This window comes from Camelus dromedarius, chromosome 9 (assembly GCF_036321535.1).
Source record: "Camelus dromedarius isolate mCamDro1 chromosome 9, mCamDro1.pat, whole genome shotgun sequence".
Lineage (NCBI taxonomy): Eukaryota > Metazoa > Chordata > Mammalia > Artiodactyla > Camelidae > Camelus > Camelus dromedarius.
The window spans coordinates 74571717-74595195 of NC_087444.1; the positions used below are offsets into that span (position 1 = coordinate 74571717).

At 47.9% G+C, this 23479-nt stretch overlaps 2 protein-coding genes and 1 non-coding gene across 7 annotated transcripts in view; 1 reads left to right on the plus strand and 2 right to left on the minus strand.

Moving 5' to 3' along the window:
* Window positions 1-1798: 1798 nt before the first annotated feature.
* TRNAT-AGU (transfer RNA threonine (anticodon AGU)) lies at window positions 1799-1871 on the minus strand. Its single transcript has one exon. It is a non-coding gene; the product is annotated as a tRNA-Thr (tRNA).
* Window positions 1872-9914: 8043 nt separating this feature from the next.
* Window positions 9915-15453, plus strand: LOC105100182 (sialic acid-binding Ig-like lectin 5). Its single transcript, XM_064489549.1, has 9 exons — window positions 9915-10033; window positions 10103-10486; window positions 10637-10921; window positions 11120-11167; window positions 11680-11937; window positions 12029-12313; window positions 12553-12649; window positions 12976-13042; window positions 14618-15453. Exons 1-9 carry the CDS (start codon window positions 10000-10002, stop codon window positions 14789-14791), a joined length of 1632 nt encoding a protein of 543 aa, XP_064345619.1. The 5' UTR covers window positions 9915-9999; the 3' UTR covers window positions 14792-15453.
* Window positions 15454-19148: 3695 nt separating this feature from the next.
* VRK3 (VRK serine/threonine kinase 3) overlaps window positions 19149-23479 on the minus strand; it is a 31668-nt gene continuing 27337 nt past the window's right edge. For 3 of the 5 annotated variants that reach the window (XM_010993161.3, XM_010993160.3, XM_010993155.3), the window contains 2 exons: window positions 21723-21871; window positions 19149-19505 (listed from right to left, as the gene is read on the minus strand). In XM_010993161.3, coding sequence (XP_010991463.1) covers window positions 21723-21871 — 149 coding nt within the window. In that variant the 3' untranslated portion in view covers window positions 19149-19505. Of the gene's footprint in view, window positions 19506-21699; window positions 21872-23479 lie in introns of those variants that run through there. The other 2 variants (XM_010993156.3, XR_010382399.1) reach the window with 2 other exon arrangements.

Here is a 23479-nt window from a genome sequence, read left to right on the forward strand (position 1 = left end):
GGCCAAAGACATATTATTATGATAATAATAGAAATAACAGATAATACTGATGGCCAAGCACACGGTCAAGGCCAAGACGGGTCTCATTGAACTGGTGAAGATACAACACCCACTTTTTGCTTCAGGCCGTTTATTACTTAACATAGACAGTGAAAGCAAGAGTAGCCAAAGGTGCCACCTCCCCATGGTGCTTGTCACACCCACCAAAAACAGAAAGGGGTAGGATGGCTGCAACAGAGTTGTGGGGTACCCCAGGCTGAGGAGGCAGCTGGCTGAGGAAAGCTTCCCAGGGAAAATTGGGAGGTAAGTGGGAGGTGGCCTGGAAACCATGGTAGAGATGTTCAGCTCCATCTATTTGTTGAGGGCTTACTATGGGCTGAACATTATTTTAAGCGCTTTGCATGATAATTTCAGTTAGCCCCAAAGGACAATATTCTTGTTAGATTTTGCATGAAGATTCTCAAACACTCGTTCTACCTATGTGGTCTCTGCCGGGCACTGGCTGGAAGGGGAAGGACTGGGTATACAAGTGGAAAACAAAGTTACATTTTCTGCCACCATGGAACCTGCATTCTGTCTAGGGAGACAGGTGATGTAACTTGACCTAGAGTATTAGTTATAAATGCTTTCGCCTGCTGGTAATGGCAGACCTGACCAACCGTGGCATACACATAGAGGTTAAGTTTTTTCACATAAGTCTAGAGGGAGGTGGCTGTTGTAGCCAAGGTCTTTCTGATTCTTTTGGCCTTTCCCTCATGGTCACAAGATGGATGCCACAGCTCCAGGCATTGTATCTGAATTTGAGACAGGAGGTCAAATTTTGCCTAGCCAACTCAGATTTCTGCTTACATCTCATGGTCTAGAGCTAGGTTACAGGGTACTCCCAGCTGCAAAAGGAAGGAAATTCTGCATGCTACAACGTGGATGAACCTTGAGGACATCATGCTAAGTGAAATAAGCCAGACACAAAAAGAGTTGATTTCACTTACATGGGGTACTATTCTAGGTCCTCAAGGTTCAGCCAGAAGTAGAATTGTTGGGTCATATGGTAATTCTGTTTTTAATTTTTTGAGGAAATGCCCAACTGTTTTCCACAGTGGTTGCACCATTTATATTCCCACCAACAGTGCATAAGGTTCCAGTTTCTCCACATCCTTGTCAACACTTATTCTTTTCCTTTTCCTTCTTAATAGTAGCCACCCTGATGGTTGTGAGGTGTATGCCTAAAATTTTCAATTAAAAAAAAATGGTGTATTTAAATATATTGTTGATTAAAATATTGATTTGGTTGACCAAAGACCAAATAACAGAGGCATTGGTAAGATAGATTGATTTTTCTCATGTAAATATCCACGCTGGTAGATGGGGCAGGGAGTAGGACGGCCCTGCCTGCTGAGGTTACCCACTGACCTAGGTTCCCACCTTCTTGTTGCTCTGCATCTCCCAGCTCAGTGGTCCTCAGACTTGAGTGTGCATCAGAATCCCCTGGAGGGTTTTTGGAAACACAGATTGCTGGGCCGCGTGTCCCAGAGTTTCTAATATAGTAGGTCTTGAATGGAGCCTGAGAACTTGCCTTTCTTACAAAGCCCAGGTGACACAGTGACACTGTTAACTGCTGGTCTGGGGCCTGCACTTTGGGGACCATTCTCTTAAAGTGTCAGCCTCTTCAAGACAGTTGAAGCCAAGTCACCATCACTATAACTTTGTTATAGTAAGCAGGAAAGGGGAAAGGGATATTGGAGAGCAAGCAGCCTCTTTTTAAGTATGCTCCTTTAAAAAAAAACTTTTTTTTTTTTAATGGAGGCACTGGGGGTTGAACCCAGGACCTCATGCATACTAAGCATACACTCTACCACTGAGCTATACCCTCCCCTTTAAGTCAAATCATCTTTAGTGGTAACTCCCCTCTAAGGTTCTGGCATTCCTATGCACTTGGACATATGCAGTCCTTGACAATTATTGCTCAGAAGACGATTTTCACGTTTTATCTGCCACCTTCATATATATTTAAGTGGGATGGGATGGTGTGTTTGATCAAATGAGAATAGACACAGACTATCCATCTCAGATTCGTTCTGTTACACTTGAAGACTTGCAATTTTAAGCCCCAGCTCTGGAATATCAATCATTTTCATTGTACATGACAAAAACCAAAAACAAACAAACAAACAAACAAAAAAACCACAGGCCACTGCAGCTCAGTCTTATTGGCAAACATGAGAAAAGACTACATTCAACTTGACTCAATAACAGTGAAATTAGGAGAATTTAGTGCTTTTTCTCCTCCAGAAATAAGGCAAAAGCCGGAACTGCACATCTGAGCTGTGTGCCCTTGAATAGGTGTCTTTGCCTCTCTGAGTCCAGGTTCCTTATCTGGAAGTCAGGGGTGTCAACCCTGGATCTGAGAATCAGTACAAATGTGGAGAGAAGTCACCCGGGGTTTGGTGGGAGCCAGGACTGTGTGCTAACTCTTTCTCCATCATAATATTTCTTTGTGAGCTGAGAAAAACGGCTCAGGTGGTCACCTGTTATCGAGTTGGGAATCAATTTAAAGGATTCTGACCGGTTTTTAAAGATATGAATAGAGTACAAAATACGATGTACTACAGGGTGATATTTCGTGAAACTGTATTGATATGAAATGATTTCTTGCTGTGCATCATAGTCAGAAAAGTTTGGAAGCCATTGGTAGACGGCAGTGGTTCAGACAATCGCCCCTTAATACACCCATACCAACTCCCTTTCAGATGCAGATTCCACCTCGCCCATCGCAGGCATTCAGGGTCTCCCCGCGGCTCTGTTTTAGCAGGACTTCGCCGCCAGGTGGCGCCGGTGCCCCGCTGTGAGTGGGTTTTGCTACTTCCTCAACTCAGGCGGTCAAAGCCCGTAATTTCCTTGGGGTCGCCTCTAGCTCCGAGAATGGGGTTTACCAGGACCGTAAGCCCTGATGAGGAATAGAGTTCCCCAAGCAGAGCGCGGCAGGAGAGCTCAGGCGGTCAAGAAGGGATGCGGCCATCCTCAGATACCCACTCATCCCTTCTTCATCCCACAATGTTCATTAATTGCCTCTGTGCGCCCTCCCTGAGCTCACATCGTGGTGGGGGAGGACAGACAAGATCCCAAATTCACGACCTGGCCAGTACAGGGAGGCCTCTCTGCCTAGTCTGGTACAGGACAGCACTCGAGCCAGCTGTGTGACTTTGGGCAGCTTGCTTAACCTCTCTGTGCCTCAGTTTTCTCTGCTATAAAATGAGACTAATAGCATGGACTTCATAGGGTTGTTGTGAGCATTAAATGAGTTAATATTTGTAAAGCAGTTTGAAGATCCTGGTTTGTTTGTTAAACCGATTGCAGCACCCCAATGCTCATAGCAGCACTGTTTACAATAACCAAGACATGGAAACAACCTAAATGTCCATGGACAGATGAATAGATAAAGAAGATGTGGTATATATACACGGTGGAATATTACTCAGCCATAAAAAAGAATGAAATGCCATTTGCAGCAACATGACTTGACCTAGAGGTTATCATACTAAGTGAAGTAAGTCAGACAAAGACAAATATCATATGATAGCACTTATGTGGAATCTAATATGATACAAATGAACTTATTTACAAAACAGACTCACAGACATAGAAAACAAACTTAGGGTTATCAAAGGGGAAAGGAAGAGGTAGAGGGATAAATTAGGAGCCTGGGGTTAACAGACACACACTACTATACATAAAATCAATAAATAACAAGGACCTATAGCATAGGGAACTATATTCAACATCTTGTAATAACCTATAATGGAAAAGAATCTGACAGAGAACATATATATATGCATGCCTGAATCACTTTGCTTTACACCTGAAACTAACACAGCATTGTAAATCAACTCTACTTCAATAAAAAATACATAACATAAAATCTACAATTTTAACCACCTTAAAGTGTATAATTCAGTGGCATTTAGTACCTTCACAATGTTGTGCAACCATCACCACTATCTTGCTCCAGAACTTTTCCATCCGCTCCCCCTACCCCCAAACAGGAACCCTGTATCCGTTAAGCAATCACTCCCCAACCCCTCTTACCCCGGCTCCAGGAAACCACTAATCTTCTTTTCGTCCCTATGGATTTGCCAAGTCTGAATACTTCATATAAATGGAATCATGCAATATACTTGTGCGAGAACAGAGCCCTAAAAAATATCCAGGTCTTAATGCCTGGAACCTGTAAATGTTAATGCATATGGCAAAAAGGACTTTGCAGGTGTGATTAAATTAAGCATTTTGAGATGGGGTGATTATCCCACATTACCTGTGTGGGCCCTAAATGTAACCAACAAGTTTTCTTGTAAGAGGGAGGCAGAGGAGACTTGAACACAGAGGAGAAGTTCACGTGATGGAGGAGAAGATAAAGACAGAGAAGATGCTACACCCCTGGCTTTGAAGATGGCAGGAGGGACCGGGAGGCAAGGAGATGGATTCTCCCCTAGAGCTTCTCAAGGGAGCAGGGCTTTGATGTAAAGTCAGTGGCTTAAAACAACACAAATGCATTCTCTTACAGTTCTGGAGTCCACAGGTCCAAGCTGAGTCTCATGAAGATAAAATCAAAGTGTCAGCAGGATGGGTTCCTTCTGGATGATCTAGAAGTGAATCTCTTGTTTCTTGCAGTTTCTGGTGGTGCAGTGATAACAGTCTCTCCTGCTGACGTCTAGAGTCCGCGCTCCCTCTGCCTCTTTCTTAAAAAAATTTTGGCAGGGGAGGTAATTAGGTTTATTTATTCATTTTTGATGGAGGTACTAGGGATTGGACCCAGGACCTCTTGCATGCTAAGCGTGCTCTCTGCTGCTGACCTAGACACTCTCCCTCTGCCTCTCTCTTATAAACTTGTGATTACATTGAAGGTCCACCTGGCTAATCTCTGCATCCCAAGAGCCTTAACGTGATCACACCTGCAAAGTCCTTCTGCCAAACAAGGTAACACATTTGCAGGTTCCAGAGATTAAGACCTGGACATCTCCAGGGGTCATTATTCAGCCCATCACATACACTGTCTTTTTTTTTTTTAATTGAAGTTCAGTCAGTTACAATGTGTCAGTTTCTGGTGTACAGCACAATGTCCCAGGAATGCATATACATTCATATATTCATTTTTTATTAAAGGTTATTACAAGATATTGAACATAGTTCCCTGATACACTGTCTTCTTGATCCTCCACCCAGAAGGCAGCATTTTCTTGGATTCTGTCTGTAGGAGGAGAGAGAAAACACACTCTCAGCCCCACTCCTCATCACTCCCTCTGTCTTTCCCCGGGGGAGGCCACATCAGAAGTCCAGAGGTCCCAACCCTACACCTGGTCTGAGCTTCTCCCTGTCCATCCTCTGCCCCCCGGAGCACAGCCAAGACCCTACAAGGGGTCTGGGGAAGCCACCTGTGGACTCCAAGCCTGTGGGGCCCCCCGGCTCATGCACCGGAACTCAACAGGTGAATTCACCTTTATGCCCCTACTCCACTTGGAGTAGTTCCTGGATGCCAGAGTTCGAGGTCTGTGAGGGGCTCAGGATTTGGCTCTCCTGGGCCCCCCTCAGCCTGACCGGCAGGTTGCTGTCAGTGCCACCAGGTGTATAGACACCTGTTTCAAGACTAGAATGATCCTCATTGCGCAGAATGAGAGACAGTGGAGGGCGAGGCATTCCCGGGGCTTCTATGACGGGAACGGATGCCACAGCATCACTTGATATTTTCATCTCTATAAGCACAATTCTCCAGCTTATAAACACTTTCATGGCTCCTGATGCTCCAGAAATGATGATCCCTAATATGGTACTGATTAAAAAAAAAAATCAGTATTTGGGGGAATAGCTCAGTGGCTCAGTGGTAGAGCACATGCCTAACATGCACAGGGTCCTGGGTTCAATCCTCAGTTCCTCCATTAGAAAAAAAAATTCAATATAGGTATGGTCCCTCTCAATATCAGCCTAGGAGGCTGGTTTCAAATGCCTTGAATATGAGCACACACACACACACATGCACACACAAACAAGTGTCCTCCCCTCATCTGGACACACAAGTACAAAATGCACATTCAGAGATGACACATGCACTCCCACAGGCAGATACTCAAATACAAATAGGCACACAGACATGCAAATCAGACACATTCAGACACACAAGTTCACACACACACACACACACACACACACACAAGCTTACACACACACAATTGGGTGTTATCATTTTGAGTCCTGGGGTAGACTCTCTACTGTACTATTTCTCTAGGGAAGGGTGGACCCCTGTCTCCAGGCAACTGGACCTAGTTTTCAGCAGCTATGATGTGTCCCACAGAGGAGAAAGAAGAGGGTTCCTGACTTGGGTGACTTTGTGGTCCTCAGCACCTACTAAGTGGTCCATATCGGGAGGTCCTGGGTCACTGGAATCCTACCAGTGACCTCCCCACCCTCATTCGTTCTGGCCATCTATTGAAAAAGCAATGACTAGTTTACTTGTTTGGAAAGAAGGGAAGTTTTAGGGGCCTGTTTTACAATTCTGCAGAAATTTGAAAACTGGCTCAGACCAAGACAAGGTAGAGAGACTGAGTCAGAAGCAGAGTCCTGGTGGTCCTTCCCCACAGAGTCTGCCCCCGAGGGCTGCTCTCCATGGGGTCTAGGCCGGGATGTGGACCACAGAGCTGCAAGGTAAGAGGAGGAATGGGCAGCTTGGTACCAGTTGGGACCATTTAGTTAAAAGTGAGGTCACCTCAGGTTGGAGAGACATATGACTGAGAAGTAAAATGAGGAACTGATTACAGATGAAAAGGAGCTGATGCGTTCCTTGTGCATTTTCATATTGCATTTGTCCCACTTCTTTTTATGTATTTGTGATGAACTCGGCAATTTTCCTGGTCAGCAACTTCCCAGCCTAGCTCTGGGCTCTTCGAGAGTTGACACCGCGGGTCCACCAGGGGGCGCCCCGGAGAACGCGAGGGCCGGTCGGCAGCTTCCGTAGACGCAGGCAAGCGGCAATGTTGCCCCCACTTAGGGAAACTGTGGCTTTCCTCACTACCGTCTGAAGAGGGAAACAGACTGTTCTGGGGCTTCCCCAAGGGCACCCTGAGGTTCGATGATTTACTGGAAGGACTAAAGAACTCAGAGAAACTGTGACACTCTTCATTACACCAAAAGGATGTAGGGGGAGGGTAGAGCTCGGGTAGAGTGCATGCATGAGGTCCTGGGTTCAATTCCCAGTACCCCCATTTAAAATATCTAATTACTTCCCCGCCAAAAAAGAAGGACACAGACCAAGACAGGGGTTGGGTATAGCTCAGTGGTAAAGTGCATGCCTAGCATGAGTTCCTGAGTTGCAAGAGGTCCTAAGTTCAATCCCCAGTACCCCTGTTAAAATGAAATAATATAAATAAATAAGCCTATTTACCCCCACCAACTTTTAAAAATAAGTAATAAATCTAATTACCTGCACCCCCCCACCCCCCACAAAAAAGTCTGCAAAGGAAAAAGTTGTTTAAGCCGCCCAGAGTGTGGTATCTTATGGCAACTCAAAGCTGACAGATACGCCCAGCAATGATGTTTGAGAACATGTACAAAGTATAAACCTTGGTTTCCAGCATTTTTATCAGGGGTCTCTTATGGGTTGAATTGCACTCCCCAAGAAGGTGTTCAAGTCCTAACCCCCAGTACCTGTGAATGTGACCTTATTTGGAAATCGGGTCTTTGCAAGTGATCAAGGTAAGGTGAGGTTATTAGGGTGGGCCCAAATTCAATATGACCAATATTCTTATTTTTTTAAAAAGGAAATTTGAACACTGAGACAGGCACGTACTGAGGGAAGACAGGAAGACACACAGAGAGCATCACCTATAAACCAAGGAACACTCACAGCTGTTGGAAGCTGGCAGAGAGTCAGGGAACAGAGGCTCCCTCACAGGCCTCAGCAGGAACCAACCTCGCCCACACCTGAATTTCAGACTTCTAACCTCTGGAACTGGGAGACAGTCAAGGTCTGTGGTTTCAAGCCACCTGGTCTGTGGTACTTTGCTAGGGCAGCCCCAAGGAAATGAATACAGGGTGGTCACACTGAGATAGGCTGGGACCTGGGACCCTTTGCTGTGATGCTTGGACAAATGTCTCCCAGCAACAGAATACAAAGAAACTATAAGGGATGAAAAATAACAGCATGCATGCACAGTTGGGGCAAATCATGAATAACGAGATTCACAAAGACCAAAAACCCAACTGCCATTTTTGAGGGGCTGGGAGCAAAAAAAAGCAGGGCACTGCGCATGATCCACCACCGTGGGGTGGGCAGACCGCCTAAGCTACCCTTGCAGCCGATCCCCGGCCCACCCCCAACCTCACCGCATTTAAGGGAACAGCTCACGCCTTCCCTCCCCATCAGGAAGAGAACGAGGGAACCTGTTAACTTGTTTTTGCTCCCTCCTGCTGCAGCACAAGTTTCAATAAAAGCCTTGCCCAAGAAAAAAAATTTCTCCTCTGGCCTCTTATCAATTTCTATTGATTAAGAAGTCTGAGAATTCTGGTCGGTATTAACACAGGCATTAGTTATTCAGGAGACAGACAGAGAGAGAGAGAAAGAGACAGAGAGAGAGCCCATGGCTGGAGGCTCCAGGTAAGTGAAGATAGTTTAATGAAGTAGGACGTGCCGAGAGCTTCAGGTTCCCTTCCAGGAGGTGGGCAAAGCCCACACCCCTCTTTGGGTGAGGTTAACTCTTTACTACATGCATAGTCAGTCACTTGAGGAGCTGGGTTCATTACAAGCAGAGTGGCCCCAGATCTGCTTCCTTCATTCCTGTGTTGTCCCCACTCTCAGGAGACAGACGGTCGCCCATCCACCCAGCACCCCCCACAACTCCCCGCCCTGGGGCAGGGCAGGCCACGCTCTCCTGTCCGCTGTATCTGAGGCTGGAAGCTTCTTCCCAGAGCCGCCTTAATCACGGGCTGGCCCCTGGCAAGATGAAAATGTGGGGTACCTTGGACAAAAAAGCAGGAGAAAGCTTTTTCCTGTTTTCTCTCTGGACCTGTCATGTTTTTTTTTCTTAACATTTAAACAAATTACTTCATTATTTTGTTTATTTATATTTTTTAATTGAAGTATTGCCAGTTTATAATGTTGTGTTAGTGTCTGGTGTACAGCATAGTGATCTCAGTTTTATGTACATATACACACTCCTTGTCATATTCTTTTTCATTATAGGCTATTACAAGGTTTTGAGTATAGTTCCCTGTGCTAGACAGTAGGACCTTGTTATTTATCTATTTTATATTTAGTAGTGTGTATCTGCAAATCCCAAACTCCCAATTTATCCCTCACCCCCGCCCTGGTAACCGTAAGTTTGGTTTCCATGTCTCTGAGTCTGTTCCTGTTTTGTAAATAAGTTCATTTGTGTCATTTTTTTAGATTCCACATGTAAGTGACATCATATGGTATTTTTCTTTCTCTTTCTGGCTTACTTCGGTTAGTATGACAATCTCCAGGTGCAGGGAGGCTGAGTGTCCTTGGAGAGCCTGGGGGGTGCTGGATTTGGGGTCACAGGAGGTGAGGCCCTGAGGGCGGGAGTTGGGTGGTCATGCCCTCCTCTGTCCTTGGCCTCTGCGTGGAACAGATGTTTGCCTGGAAAATGAATGAATGAATGAATGAATGAGGGAATCCCTGCCTCCAGCACCTCACCTGGAGCTCCTTTCTCATTTATTTCCCCGGCACCGCTGTCCCTTTGGCTAATCCAGGATGGCTGCTTCTCAGTTTAGGGCAGCCCCGCAACCACTTTCTACCCTGCTGTTTCCATGAAAAGAGAAGTTGAAAGGGGGGAATTTCTCAGACATCTGCAGCTCTGGGGTTCCTCTTTTGCTCATCTCTGGATGGTCACTACCCCCTTCTCCCCCAGAAGCTTCCTCTTGGAGCTTCCTTCGGGGACAGACAGGCAGGTCCAGAAGCCAGACAGTCCGGACAAGCCCCGTTCCTTGAATGTGGAGATGCTGCTGTTTCTGCTGCCCCTGCTGTGGGCGGGTGAGTGGGCAGTGGGGAGAGGGGGGCAGGGCGGGGCTGGAGCTGCAGCTGAGCCTCTGTGTCCCCCAGGGTCCCTGCAGAAGGGTCCACAGTACCAGCTGCGAGTGCAGGAATCGGTGACAGTGCAGGAGGGTCTGTGCGTCCTCGTGCCCTGCGAAGTCTCCTACCCCCGGGTCGGCTGGGACGACTCTACACCTGCTTATGGCTACTGGTTCCGGAAAAGGGATAAACCCCTAGCGGATGTTCTCGTGGCCACAAACAATCCACTCAGTGTAGCAAAAAAGAAGACCAATATTGCATTCTACCTTTCTGGCCACCCAGGGGCCAACAACTGCTCCCTGAGCATCACAGATGCCCAGAAACAGGAAAGTGGAAAGTATTATTTTCGGCTGATGAGAGGAGATAATGTGAGACACAGTTACACAGACAACCTGCTCACTGTGAACGTCACAGGTATGGAGTGGTCCCCAGGAACAGACAACAGGGGTGGGTGGGAGGGCTGGAGCCCCTGCCCCTCATGGGAAACAGTGGGGCATGGTCAGATCAGGCTTGGGCATGCACGGCCCTCCCCTGTGGGGTCTGGCCTCTCTCTCTCCTCTCCAGCGCTGTCTTGGACCCCCGACATCCACGCCAAGGAGCCCCTGGAGGCCGGCTCCAGCACTCACTTGACATGCTCCCTGCCAGGAGCCTGTGATCGAGCCACGCACCCCAGCATCTCCTGGACCGGGGCTGCCCTCCACCCCCCGGAACTGGCCTCGGAGGCCTATAAATCCTCGGAGATCCTGCTCACCCCCCGCCCGCAGGACCACGGCACCAACCTCACCTGCCGCGTGACCTTCCCCAGGGCTGGCGTGAGCTCGGAGGGGACCCTCATGCTCAACGTGTCCTGTGAGTGCAGAACCAGGGTGCCTGCGGGGAGTGGGGAAGCCGGGGGCTGGGAGGTACTATAGGAAAGACGTAGGTCTTGTTCTGCTTTGCTTCTGGGCCTCTTGGGGGTGGGAGAGTCCGGGTAGCGGGCGGGAGGTGGGAGGGAAGCAGGGAACAGTCAGCTCTGACTCCCTCCCTCACTGCCTCTCTCTGTCCTAGATGCTCCCCAGAACCTGAGCATCAGCGTCTCCCGAGGAAACTGCACAGGTAGGACAGTGGGTGGTGGTGATGTGCAGGGAAAGCAGAGGTGGGAGGTCCTATTCACTCGGGTGCTTTACATTTACCCTTCATTACGTGCAAAGACTATTGGTCAAACTGGTCAAACTGGTCAAATATACAAGTGTAGAGGAAACACCACCAAGTGAACCATGGTACTCACCACCCAGGTTAAGAACTAGAACAGTACCCCCATCTTCGGAGCACCCAGTTTTATTTCATTTTTGTTTGTTTTTTAAGGAGCTCTGTGGGGTTTTTTCCCAGGGTTTTTTGTTTGTTTGTTTGTTTGTTTTGGAGGGGAGGTAATTAGAAGTATTTATTCTTTTAGTGGAGGTACTGGGGATTGGGTCCAGGACCTTGTGCATGCTAAGCACTAGAGCAGCCGATTTTAGCCTCCTCCTTCTGGCCTCAGAGAATGTCACTACACTGAATTTCGCGGTTTTTTTTTTTCTTTCTATTGTCTCTCTGTCTCTGTCTCTGTCTCTCTCTACCTCTCTTTCCAGAACTGAAATACCTGGGGAACGGCTCATCTCTTTCTGTCCTGGAAGGGGAGTCTCTGCGCCTCGTCTGTGTCGCTGACAGCAACCCCCCAGCCACATTGAGCTGGGCCCGCGGGAGCCGGACCCTGAGCCCCTCGCAGCCCTCGAACCCGGGGGTCCTGCTCCTGTCCCGGGTGGATTCGGACCATGAAGGCAAATTCACCTGCCGAGCTCAGCACCCTCGAGGTTCCCTGGGCATCTCCCTGCATCTCTCCGTGCAGAGTGAGCTGGGAGGAGGGAAGACACCCCGGGAGAGGACACTCGGGTCCATGGAGGGGAGAGGCACGCTGACCTTTCTCCCCCCTCCCCGCAGACCCCCCGCAGCTGCTGGGACCCTCCTGCTCCTGGGAGGACCAGGGTCTGCACTGCAGCTGCTCCTCCCGAGCCCAGCCAGCCCCCTCCCTGCGCTGGCGGCTGGGGGAGGGGCTACTGGAGGGGACCATCAGCAATGCCTCCTTCAAGATCACCTCTAGGTCGGCTGGGCCCTGGGCCAACAGCTCCCTGAGCCTCAGTGAGGGGCTCAGCTCCGGCCTCAGCCTCAGCTGCGAAGCCCTGAATGTCCATGGGGCCCAGAGCGCCACGGTCCTGCTGCTGCCAGGTCAGGGGGCTGGTTGGGGGCAGAGGCTTGGGGGAAAAGGCATCTCCATCCTGGAGAAGATGACGCTTGGGAGGAAAGGGGCCTGGATGGGAGGGAGTGAGAGGTGGCAGGGGAGGGGCAGAGTCCTGTTCTTTGGCGGCTTAGGGGCCCAAGAATATGAGAGCTCAAATTCTGTAGGAGGAGGGGGCATGGGAGTCCTGGGGCTTGGAGGGGAGACCCTAAACCCCACTGGTCTGCAGGAAAGCCCCAGCTTTGGGGAGGATTCGTTTTGGGGGCCGTCGAGGGAGCTGGTATCGCTGGCCTGCTCAGTCTCTGTTCTTGCTTCATCCTCTTCATGTGAGTGTCGTCCCTGGGAGGGAGGGCAAGTGCAGGGGGCAGGAAGAGGCCCAAGTCCTGGAATCCAGGCAGCCCCAGCTGGAGGAATCAGAGGTCTTGAGCACTGGGCCTTGGGTCAGAGAATCAGAGCAGGGTCCGTCCCCACCCCTCCAACCCAGCCATCCGTGAAGGGCGCCGGCTCTCTTGATGAAAGTCGTGATATGAGGCATGTCCCCCGCCTCCTGGCCTTGGTCAGCCCTTCCGGCCTCTTAAGCGGGGGAAATAGTGATCCCACTGCATGCTCTGAGCCAGCCAGGCTGCTGAAAGGTCCTGGCCTCCCTTCTCAGGGTGAAGACCTTCAGGAAGGAGGCCCCTGGAGTGGCAGCTGAAGAGAATGCCCCCTCCACCTCCCAGGTGAGTGATGAGCCCTCTGTCCCTGGGGACCCAATCTGGCTACCTCCCTGGGATAGCCATGGTCACACTCTTCTCCAGGACTTTGACGACCTTCACACCCCAGACAGGCTTTTGCTCTTGCGTCCTATTCATACTGTCACCCAGCCCAGTGACACGGGAGGCACCTTCCCCTCTGCTCTCTGTCTCCTTCCGCAGAGATAAGGACCACCACAGCCAGTCCATTTTACCGTCTGCGTTCAGTTCCAACTGGCGCCTCCCTACGCCTCCATCCCCCTCCCCCCGGACCCCTGACCCACTTTCTCCCCCACTTCCTACCTCTCCTCCCCAGGACAGATGCTGCAGGGATCGCTCCCAAATAATTATTGTCTACTACCAAATTCAGGGGCTCCCAAGACACTCTCAGGTTCAATGACTCACTGGGAGGACTCACAGAACTCACTGAAAGCTTTTATACTCATGGTTATTGTTTAGTACTGGACAAGAATAGAGATTAAAATCAGCTAAGGAAAAAGGCCCGTGGGGCAGAGGCCAGGAGAGACCAGACGTGAGTGTCTAGCTGTCTCTCCCAGGGGAGATGTGCAGTCAAATCTCCCAGCAATGATGTGTGCTATCATGTAGGGGGTCTCGCCAGACAGGGGAGCACACCGAGACTTCATGTCCAGAGTTTTTATGGGAGTTGGTCACGTTGGCATGGCTTTCTGCTCATGTGGCTGAATTTAGTCTCCAGCCCCTGCAGAGGTCAAACTGATACTGTGTGACCCAAGGTCCCCGACCATCTATCACATTGTTACATAGACCCTCTGGTGTGGGCCAAGGTCTAGGTAAACAAAGACACTCTTGTCAGGCAGGACATTTCAAGGGCTTAGAGGTTCCCTCCCAGGTGCTGGGGACAAGGGATCAAACTCTTCCGTGGGCAAAGTTAACCCTTTCTGGCACAAGATTATTTGATTTTAAGGTTCATAATGAAATTTGATGATTGTGTTTGCCTGAACCTTTGAAATGCTGAGTGGTCCCTGAGAGCAGTCCAGGTCTGAGGAAATCCCTGTCTTTCTCACACCATCCATTCCACTCCTATACTATCACAATTTGCAATTAGATAGTAATATAATTGACTACTACTTTAACATCTGCTTCCCTCACTGTAAGCTGCAGGAGGTCAGGGATGATGCCTTCCTTGTTCCCCACTGAATATCCAGCACCTGGCATGGAAAACTGTTCCATAAGGTAGCAGGCACCGGAGTCAGAAAGACCTGGGCATGATACTTGATGCTACCAATGAGTAAATGTGTGATTTGAGGATATTTCCTTAGCTTCAGTTTCTCCACCTGAAAAATGGGGAAATAGTGTCTCCTGAGTAGATTGTCCTGAGGAATCCAGGAGACTGGAAATTGATTACCAACTTGATTACTCTCAAGAATTTGTTGAATGAATGAATGAATGAATGGGGGCCCAGCCAGTGTCTGGAATGAATGGAGGAAGGCTCAATGTTCAGTTTCCACGTTCACTCTTGGACCCTCCTTGCTCTCTTCCAGCCCCTGTGATCTTAATATGACCCCCTCTTTCCCTTCCACTCAGGGTCACCAGTACGAGTGTCTGCCAGGCAGCACCATGGACCACCCACACCCAGTGGAGGAGGAACAGGAGCTCCATTATGCCTCCCTCAGTTTCCCCGGACTGAGGCCAAGGGAGCCTCAGGACCAGGAGGCCACCAGCGCCACCGAATACACAGAGCTCAAGATCTGTAAATGACAACCCCAAATCCGGCAACTTCTTGCTGGAAGCTCTCCAGGAAGGAAGACATCAGGGACAATTTCCAAGAGAATAGTTTTCCATGTAAATGTGCTACCAACTTGTGTGTGGGCATCCCACTGGCAGGGCGATGGGCAGAACTAGACTCAAATTTCAGCCCCATCACCTATAACGAGCCTGAATTTGGGCAAGTCACTTCACTTCTCAGTCTCTCCTTCTGTCAAATGGACACAATAAACCTAAGTCACAGGGTGGTCGTGGGGCATCAAGGCAGTTATGAATGTAAAGTGTCCCACAGTGGGGACTGGGCAGAGAGCCCTATGTCTGAGGTCAGACCTCTTCCCAGGGTCTGGCCATCCTGGTCCAAATGGGGGACACTCTGCAGGGCTGTTCTAGCTCCAGAGCTCCCCAAATTCTTGGCTGAGGCAGTCGTTGGGCTGCATTGCAGCGCCTCGTCCCTCTGCCCCACCTGCCCCCCTCCCCTCCCCTCCCCAGGGACCCACCCCTGGGGCACCTCCTCGTGAGCACGCTGCACCCTGGTCTCTCTCTGAGTCTGCTCCCTGGAAACCCAACCTGTGTATTTTACCAGACCCCACAATCAATCACGGATGATCTGAAATAAATGACAGGGGATCTCTTTCCCTAAAACTGTGTCATTGATATTTTAGTTCTCCTGAACATTTTTTTTCTTTTTGCAAAATCTGCTTATAAAATTCCCTGCAGTACCAGTCTGGGTTCTATTTACATTGTATATAGTTTTTACAGGGGTCACATCCAACTTATTTTGTTCTTTTTTTTCCATTGAGTGTCCTTTTAATTTTTTCCCTTGTTTCCATTCACAGGGAAACACGTCCAACATCAGCATTATGAGCCAATAGAGGGACTCTGTATTGGCATAAAGTTAACAACTTTTGAAGCACGTAATTTCATCTTCTGTGGCATATTGTGTTTTGCCATTTTTCAGTATGATGTTGCATCTCTGCAAGATCAATGACTTTGAAAAATGGTGTCCACTCAGTGAAGGATACCATGAACAAAACAAAAAGACAACTTATTGCGTATTTGCAAATGATGTGACTGACAAGGGCTTAATTTTCAGAATACACAAACATTTCATACAATTCAGTAACAAAAAACCAAGCCATCCAACCAAAAAATAGGCAGAAGACCTAAACAGACATTTCTCCAATGAAGACATACAGATGGCCAAGAGGCACATTTAAAGATGCTCAATATCACTATTTATCAGAGAAATGCAAATCAAAACTATAATGAGGTATGATCTCTCACTGGCCAGAATGGCCATCATTAAAAAATCCCCAAATGATAAATGCTGGAGAGGCTGTGGAGAAAAGGGAACCCTCCTACACTGCTGGTGGGAATGTAATTTGGTACAGTCTCTATGGAAAACCACAGACAGTCCTTAAAAAACTAAAAATAGACTTACCATATGATCCAGCAATCCCATTTTTGGGCATGTATCTGGAGGAAACTCCAATTCAAAAAGATACATGCACCGTAATGTCCACAGCAGCACTACTTACAATAGCCAAGACATGGAAGCAACCTAGATGTCCATCGACAGGTGACTGGCATATGTATATGTACAATGGTATACTACTCAGTCATAAAAAAGAATGAAATAATGCCATTTGCAGCAACTCTAGGATGGACCTAGAGATTATCATACTAAGTGATGTAAGTCAGACAGAGAAAGACAAATATCATATAATATCACTTATCTGTGAAATCTAAAAAAATGGCATAAAAGAAATTATTTACAAAACAGAAACAGACTGACAGACATAGAAAACAAATTTATGGTTCCCAGAGGGGAAAGAGTGGGAGGGATAAACTAGGAGTCTGGAACTTGCAGGTACTAATTACAATATATATAAAAGAGATAAACAACGAGGTCCTACTGTTTAGCACAGGGAACTATACCCAATAATTGCAGGACTCCAAAAAAAAAAAAAAAATAAACAGAGGGTTCTTCTCGACTTGATAAACTGCAAACCACTGAGGTTCTGAATGAGAGAGAATTAAAGAATACTGAGTGGCAACAGATCATAAAAAGACTTTAACTGCTCAGTTCAAATAGTAAAGGAAAATTTCCTGACAACTCCTTCAGTGTCACTAGAAAAGACATCAGATGCAGTTTGAACAGCAGCATGTAGCAATGGTCAGGGCAGCCAAGGCCTCCTGCGGCATCGTTCCTGCTGTGTTTTCACTTTGAATAAACATCTTTCACAAACACCCATCGCAGTTTGTATTGGTAGACTCCCCATCAAAGCAGCAAAATTGCTTGTCCCATTAACTTCCAACTCAGTGTTAAAAATAAGACCACAGGCCCAACATGGAGTCGCTTATGCCAAGTCCCACCATCACCAAACTAAGACTTGATGACAGTTTTGGCTCTCCCAGAAAAGACGTCTGAAACACTTCAATCAGGAGTCGCCTGATCAGAACTAGTTAAGTCATCTGCCTGCCAGACCCCTGCCATCCCCTAAGGGAAAGCAACTTTGAAATAACCAACCTGCTTTTCTGCCTACTAGAACTTTCTTACTCCTGCTCCCTTCTGCCTCTAAGTCTTTCATTTTGTACAGATCTTCAAATCTTTCTACCTGCTCGACAGGATGCTGCCAGTAAGATCTTTAAAATATACTCAGCTGTGGGGAGGGCGTAGCTCAGTGGTATCACGCACAAGGTCCGGGGCTCAGTCCCCAGTACCTTCATTAAAAAAAACAAACAAATCTAATTACCCCACCCCCCAAAAAAACCCTACAAAGAATTAAAAAAAAAAAGGTACCGAGTTGAATTTTGTTTTTTAGCATCAGTAAGAATGTCTACAAACATTTGCTGCTGTGTCCGAGGTCTCATCCAGAATGGATTTTACTTGCAACGAATAGCCTTAGAAGCCAGTCTTTTTCACAGGAAAACTATTTCACAGGTGAAGGGAAATGATTTGTCCTTTCCAGCTGCCTGCAGGGGCTCCTCTTGGAGACGTGTCTCACACTTGAGTTTCCTGAAGGTTCTGTGGTGCCCTGCAATAAAAATGATTAAAAACCCCCCAAAACCCACCCACAGCATCAGCACCACAAGCATCTGATTAACGCTGGGGACAGAGATGGGGGGAATGGAATAGAGGATGGGGTCCAGCCACCGTCAGCTGCATGGTGGTCTGGGAGTCACTCCCACTCCCCTGGGCCCTGTGAGTCTCATCTGGTGCCAGTGACAGCACCCTCCTCCTTCAGAGGCTGGGGGACGACCGTTCGGGAGGTGCAGGCGTTGACTGTGACCATCCCTCTTGCTTGATTGGGGGTCTGCAAGGCGGCTGACGTCCCTCTTCTTTTGTGGACTCGTGAACACAGAGGGGCTGTACGCAGGAGATTTTCTGATGGGTTTTCTCTCTTCTTAAGGAATATCTCCTTCTGGAAATACTCCTTTCCATCCAGGAAATGATCATCAGTCTGCTAATCTCCTTCCATCCCCAGAGCAGGGAGAGAATCAGGGCATCTCAGAGCAGTTTCTTCCCCTATCCGGCTTCTGGTTACCCATCCCAAAGTATGATAGATGACTGAAGATATCCAAGGTCAAATTCGAGGAGGTGTGTTAATCTTCTCCTCCTTCTTAATCCCTCCCAGCCTAGTTACTTGTCACCTGCTGCTGGCCAGCCTGCCTTTGAAATCTCTCCCGAGGCCCTGCCTTTCTCCAGCTACCATCCTATGGCCTCCTCCCTGGTCTGTCTGTGTCTGGGCTCTCCCCAAAGGCGCCCTCCCGTCCTGAGGCCCCTCACTCTCCATCACAGTCTGTGCTTTTTCTTCAGAGTGCTGGTCGTGATCCCAAGTCGTCTCCTTTAATACTGTCTCCTTCCACTTGACTGTGGGCTCCAAAAGGTCAAGGACCTTGCTGTGTATGATTGGTTTGCCAGGATCTTCTGTGCAGCACCATAAGTGTCACAGGGCACGCACTCCAGAAATGCCTGCTATTTGTTGAATAAAAGGAAGGATAAATGTATGGAAGAGAGGAAGCGTTAGTGGGTGGGAGAATGAGTGGTAAATGAACGGACGGAGGAAAGGATGAATGGGTGGCGGGATGGATGGACAAGTATATGGACGAATGGAGGGAGGGAGGGGTGAATGGGTAGAGGGATAGATGAGAGGGTGGATGGATGGATGGATGAAGAAGTGGAAGAATGGATGGATCAGTGTCTGCCTGAAAGTGTGACTACATGAATGAAAGAGTGGATGGGTGGATGAAAGGTTGAAGGCATGGATGGATGTATGAATGGATAGGGAAAAGAAGAGCTAAATTTTTCCAAAAGGAACTTCTTTTGCAGACACTCGACCCTCCAAGCTCCAATGAAGCAGTTTATTGTCAAAACACAGGGATGTCAACGGCACGGTCCTCAGTGAGGGGGCCAGCCCACCCCCCTGTCTGTGAACTGAGGGTCTTCTCGGTCCAAAACCCCAGTGGCTGACAGCAGATAGCAGCTGAAGGGTGGGCCTGTTGAAAGGAGGGAGTTCACATTATCCGAAGCCTAACTGCTGGGTTCCCTGAGACTGAGACAGATGAGTAGGGTCACCTAAAGAAGTGGTAGGAATGCAAATTCGAGGGATCTTTCTAGAATCTTATCTATGATTCTACAGCAGGCCTTGAGTCACATGTCTCCTTTTTTTTTTCTTTTCCTATTTCAAACTGCAGGCTGAAAGTTCTGGAAAACAATAAAAATCGATGTTAGTGTCATTCATTCGAGGCATGCCTTTAAGCCCCTACTGGGTGATAAGAGCTTTCTAGTCTCCAGGGACTAGAGATACCACCATGAGCATGAAGAACCAGAAACCTTTGCTAGGCATACAATTTGGAGGAGAGGGGTGGAGACACTACAGATTAAACACACATCTCCCTTCAGAAAGAGACAAGGATCATGCAGAAAACAGGAGATGTCATGGGGAGGGGAGCCTATCTGAGAAGGTGGTGATGAGTGGGAGCCAGCAAATGTGAGGAGGAAAATTGTCCCAGACCGTGGGAATGGCAAGTGCAAAGGTCCTGGGGTGGGATGGAGCTTGGCCTGACCTCTGAGGGGAGGTCGGGCTTGGGCCAAGGGCAAGGAGCTGCCACAGGCAGAGGCAAGATGATCCTCAGGTCCCCAGGCTTCTTAAGCAGCATCTGCGCATTAAGTTCCTAACCAAGGGGAAAACTTGTCGCTGAGTAAAGTGGTTCCTAGAGGGCGAGCAGATTGGAAACTATAATGATCCTGAAAGGGGCTGTTTGGTTTCAAGTTTTTAAATTTCCAATAGGACTGGGTGGGCGAGGAGGTACTGTCAGACAGAATAGCACCCACGGGAGAAGTGGACTCGCCCCACTCGGCAGATATGGGTGGAGTGTCTGGGAGCCAGGCCACTTGCAGGAAACACAGAGATGCAGAGACAGAGGTGACCTGGCCATCCCAGAGCTCATGGCCAGCCGGTGATTATGACCAGTAACCACACTCTGGGGCATCTGGGCAGAGGGTGGAGGCAGAGCCCTGGAGGAAATGGTCCAGAAGGGACTTACAACTGCCTGCAGGGATGGGATGGGGAGGGAGGGGTGTGGGAGGAGCCGGAGGTCTCTCAGACAGCTGGGGGCACAGAGACTGGGAGGGGGACAAGCCAGGTGAAGGAAGTCATGCCTTCACTTTCAGAGAATGCCTGTGGTTAACACAGGGCGCCTACTAGCTTACTGAGCAAACAAACAAATGAACAACCTTGGATTTTTGAAGCACTCTGTGCCCAGGCACCATGTGAAGAGCTGTACACACAGATTTTCAGGGCTGGGATGTGAGTAGAGGTTTCAGGACTGAGGAAGTGCCTGTAATCAAGGTGCCCACAGGAAGAGGACCACTGCCACCCTGCCAAGAGGCACGTGGGGTGGCTTCCTCAACTGCGGCCCTGCTGACAGGGGGGCGCCCTGTGCCTTGTAGGATGTTAGCATCCCTGGCTTCAACCCACGAGACGCCAGAAGCACCTCTCCCCAGGCGTGACAACCCAGTGTCCCCAGACACAGCCACACGGTCCCTGGGGGAACACCGCCTCCATCTGAGAGCCCCTGAGCTGGGCAGACGCTGTGCTTTGAATCCAGCCAGCCAGGATGAGAGAAATTATAATCCCACATATAGGCAAGAGCCTTGGGGTTACCTTTATTTGGAACACATCTGTGCAGCTCACCAAAATCTGCCGTAAAGTGAATTTAGTTTCGTTTTGACCTTCTGAAAGTTTCCATATGCACTCACTCAGTGCTAAGGGGATGGTAAGTGAGTACAGCCCCGATGGAGAGCAATCTGGGGATCTCTCTCAAAGTACAAACTCCATCCGCGGACCCATGTGCACACCAGGGTGAGGCCTGTGCAGCCGGGGGTTCAAGGCCACATTGTTTGTATGACCAAAATCCGGGACGCCAAGCACATGTCTAGCCACTGGTTATAAAGAGCATCCTTTATCCCCGCAATGGAAGAGTTGCAACATAAACCGTGCCGTGAAAAATGAGGTGAGGCAGAGGGCACAGAGGCAGCGCATTTTTGCATGTGAGGGGAAAGGGGAGAGACTGCAGGTGGATGCGGAGAGGGATGGAGGGGTGAAAAACAGGACAAAGATGGGGAGAGACAGACAACATCTTGGTGCTAACCCCCAGGCCCTGAATCCGGTCATGCCTGAAGCTTCCCACTCTGGGTTTTCTAGCAACAATAGCAAATCATTCCCCCTTTTCCTTAAAGCCAATTTGAGTTGAGTTCCTGCTATCTGTGATTCCTGGGGGCTGGAAGGTTTAAGAACCCTGTGGAAAAACCCAGCATCTCACTGGGAAGCTGGTCCCTGGGGTATAAACCTTAAATGGCAGAGCGTGGGGAGCCAGGGGGAAGGGTTAAGACTCACCAACTCTCCCCACCGGAACCCACCTATGGGGCCATCTGGAGGTCCAGGGGGTCGTAGGCTGACACCCGCAGATCCTGTAGCAGGGCTTCCAGACTGTTCCTCAGCGCGGTGTAGGGCGGCTTCTCCTCGTACTTGAGGGCCATCACCACCTTCAGGTACTCCTGCAGGGTCTCTGTGGGCAAGAGATGGGAGAGGCCTGAGGGGCCCTGGACCCAGAGCCTGGGGGGCTGAACCCAGAAGCTCTCAACAGCGGTGCCCACATGCTCAGTGCATCCTCTATGCCTGGCACTGCCACAGCCACTTAGATTTGAAAAAAAAAATTTGTTTTTGAAAACATTAAACATTTGCAACAGGAGAATGGTAGCATGAACATCAATCTTGTTCCATCAAAACCCTTTTGTGGAGGGGTGTAGGATACAGCTCAGTGGTAGAGCACGTGCTTAGCATGCACGAAGTCCTGGGTTCATTCCCCAGTACCTCCATTAAAAGAAACAAATAAACCTCATTACCTACCCCCCAAACAATTATTAAAAAAAGCTTTTGGGGTGATAAAGAAATTCTGGAACTAGAAAGAGGTGACGGTTGTGCTACACTGTGAATGTACTTAATGCCATGGAATTGGCCATTTTAAAATCGTTTAAATTGTAAATTTTATGTTTATTTCCCCACAATAAAAATTAAATGAGAAACGTATCTGTAAACTTAAAAAAAAAAAAAAGGCTGGGACAGATCTATGGGTGACAACACAGAACAGCAGCCCCAACGTTAATTAATGAAAAAAGCAAGATGTTGACCAAGCTGCGTGTAGGGCGCACCTAGCGTGTATACTCACCATACTACTAATATTAACAGAGGTTACTTTGAAAGTATGACTGGGAAGGGGGTGGGGAGGGACAGAAACTTTTCATGTTACACATTTCAGTTTGGTTTGAGTTATTTTATTTATTTTTTTTATTGAAGTACAGTCGATTTACAATGTTGTGTTAATTTCTGGTGTACAGCACAGTGATTCAGTTACATATATGTGTGTGTGTGTGTGTGTGTTCTTTTTCATTATAGCTTATTATAAGATACTGAATGTAGCTTCCTATGCTTATAGAATAAGGATCTTATTGTTTATCTATTTTATATGTAGTAATTTGTATCTGAATTTTCTTTTTTTCCAGTGAAGGTACTGGGTGGGGGTTGACTCCAGGACCTCGTGCATGCTAAGCATGCAGCTCTACCACTGAGCTGTACTTACTTTCTGTATCTAAATTATTTTATAAGCCAGTATTATGTTGGTTTTAAAACAAAAATCTGATAAAGAAAAAGAAGTAAAGAGTTTATAATATCAGAAAGTTGGAGACAATCTAAATGTTTATCAATGAAAAATTGGTGAAATAAATTGTGGTATATTCATATAATGAATTATTTCCCCAAACGTAGACGACTGTTTTTCAAACATTTAAAAACAGATATAATTAGAAATACATCTTATAAGTCCATTACCCACATGAGTATAAATATATATCACTGAAACTAACGTCTCATAAAGCATTACATTTCCCTAACTTCTGCAAGGCATTTGTATTTTTTGTCTGTTTTTAATTTTTAAAAATCCTGCTTTTGACTCATTAAGTTGATTTCACGACTGTCTAATGAGTAACAACTGCAGTTTGAAGTGACATTAAGTGTATTTTACCACCATTAAAAAAAAATTCTACAAGTACCAACACAGGAAATCTCTAAGATATACTCTACTTAAATGGAAAAAAAGCAAGTCAGAGACTAATATACA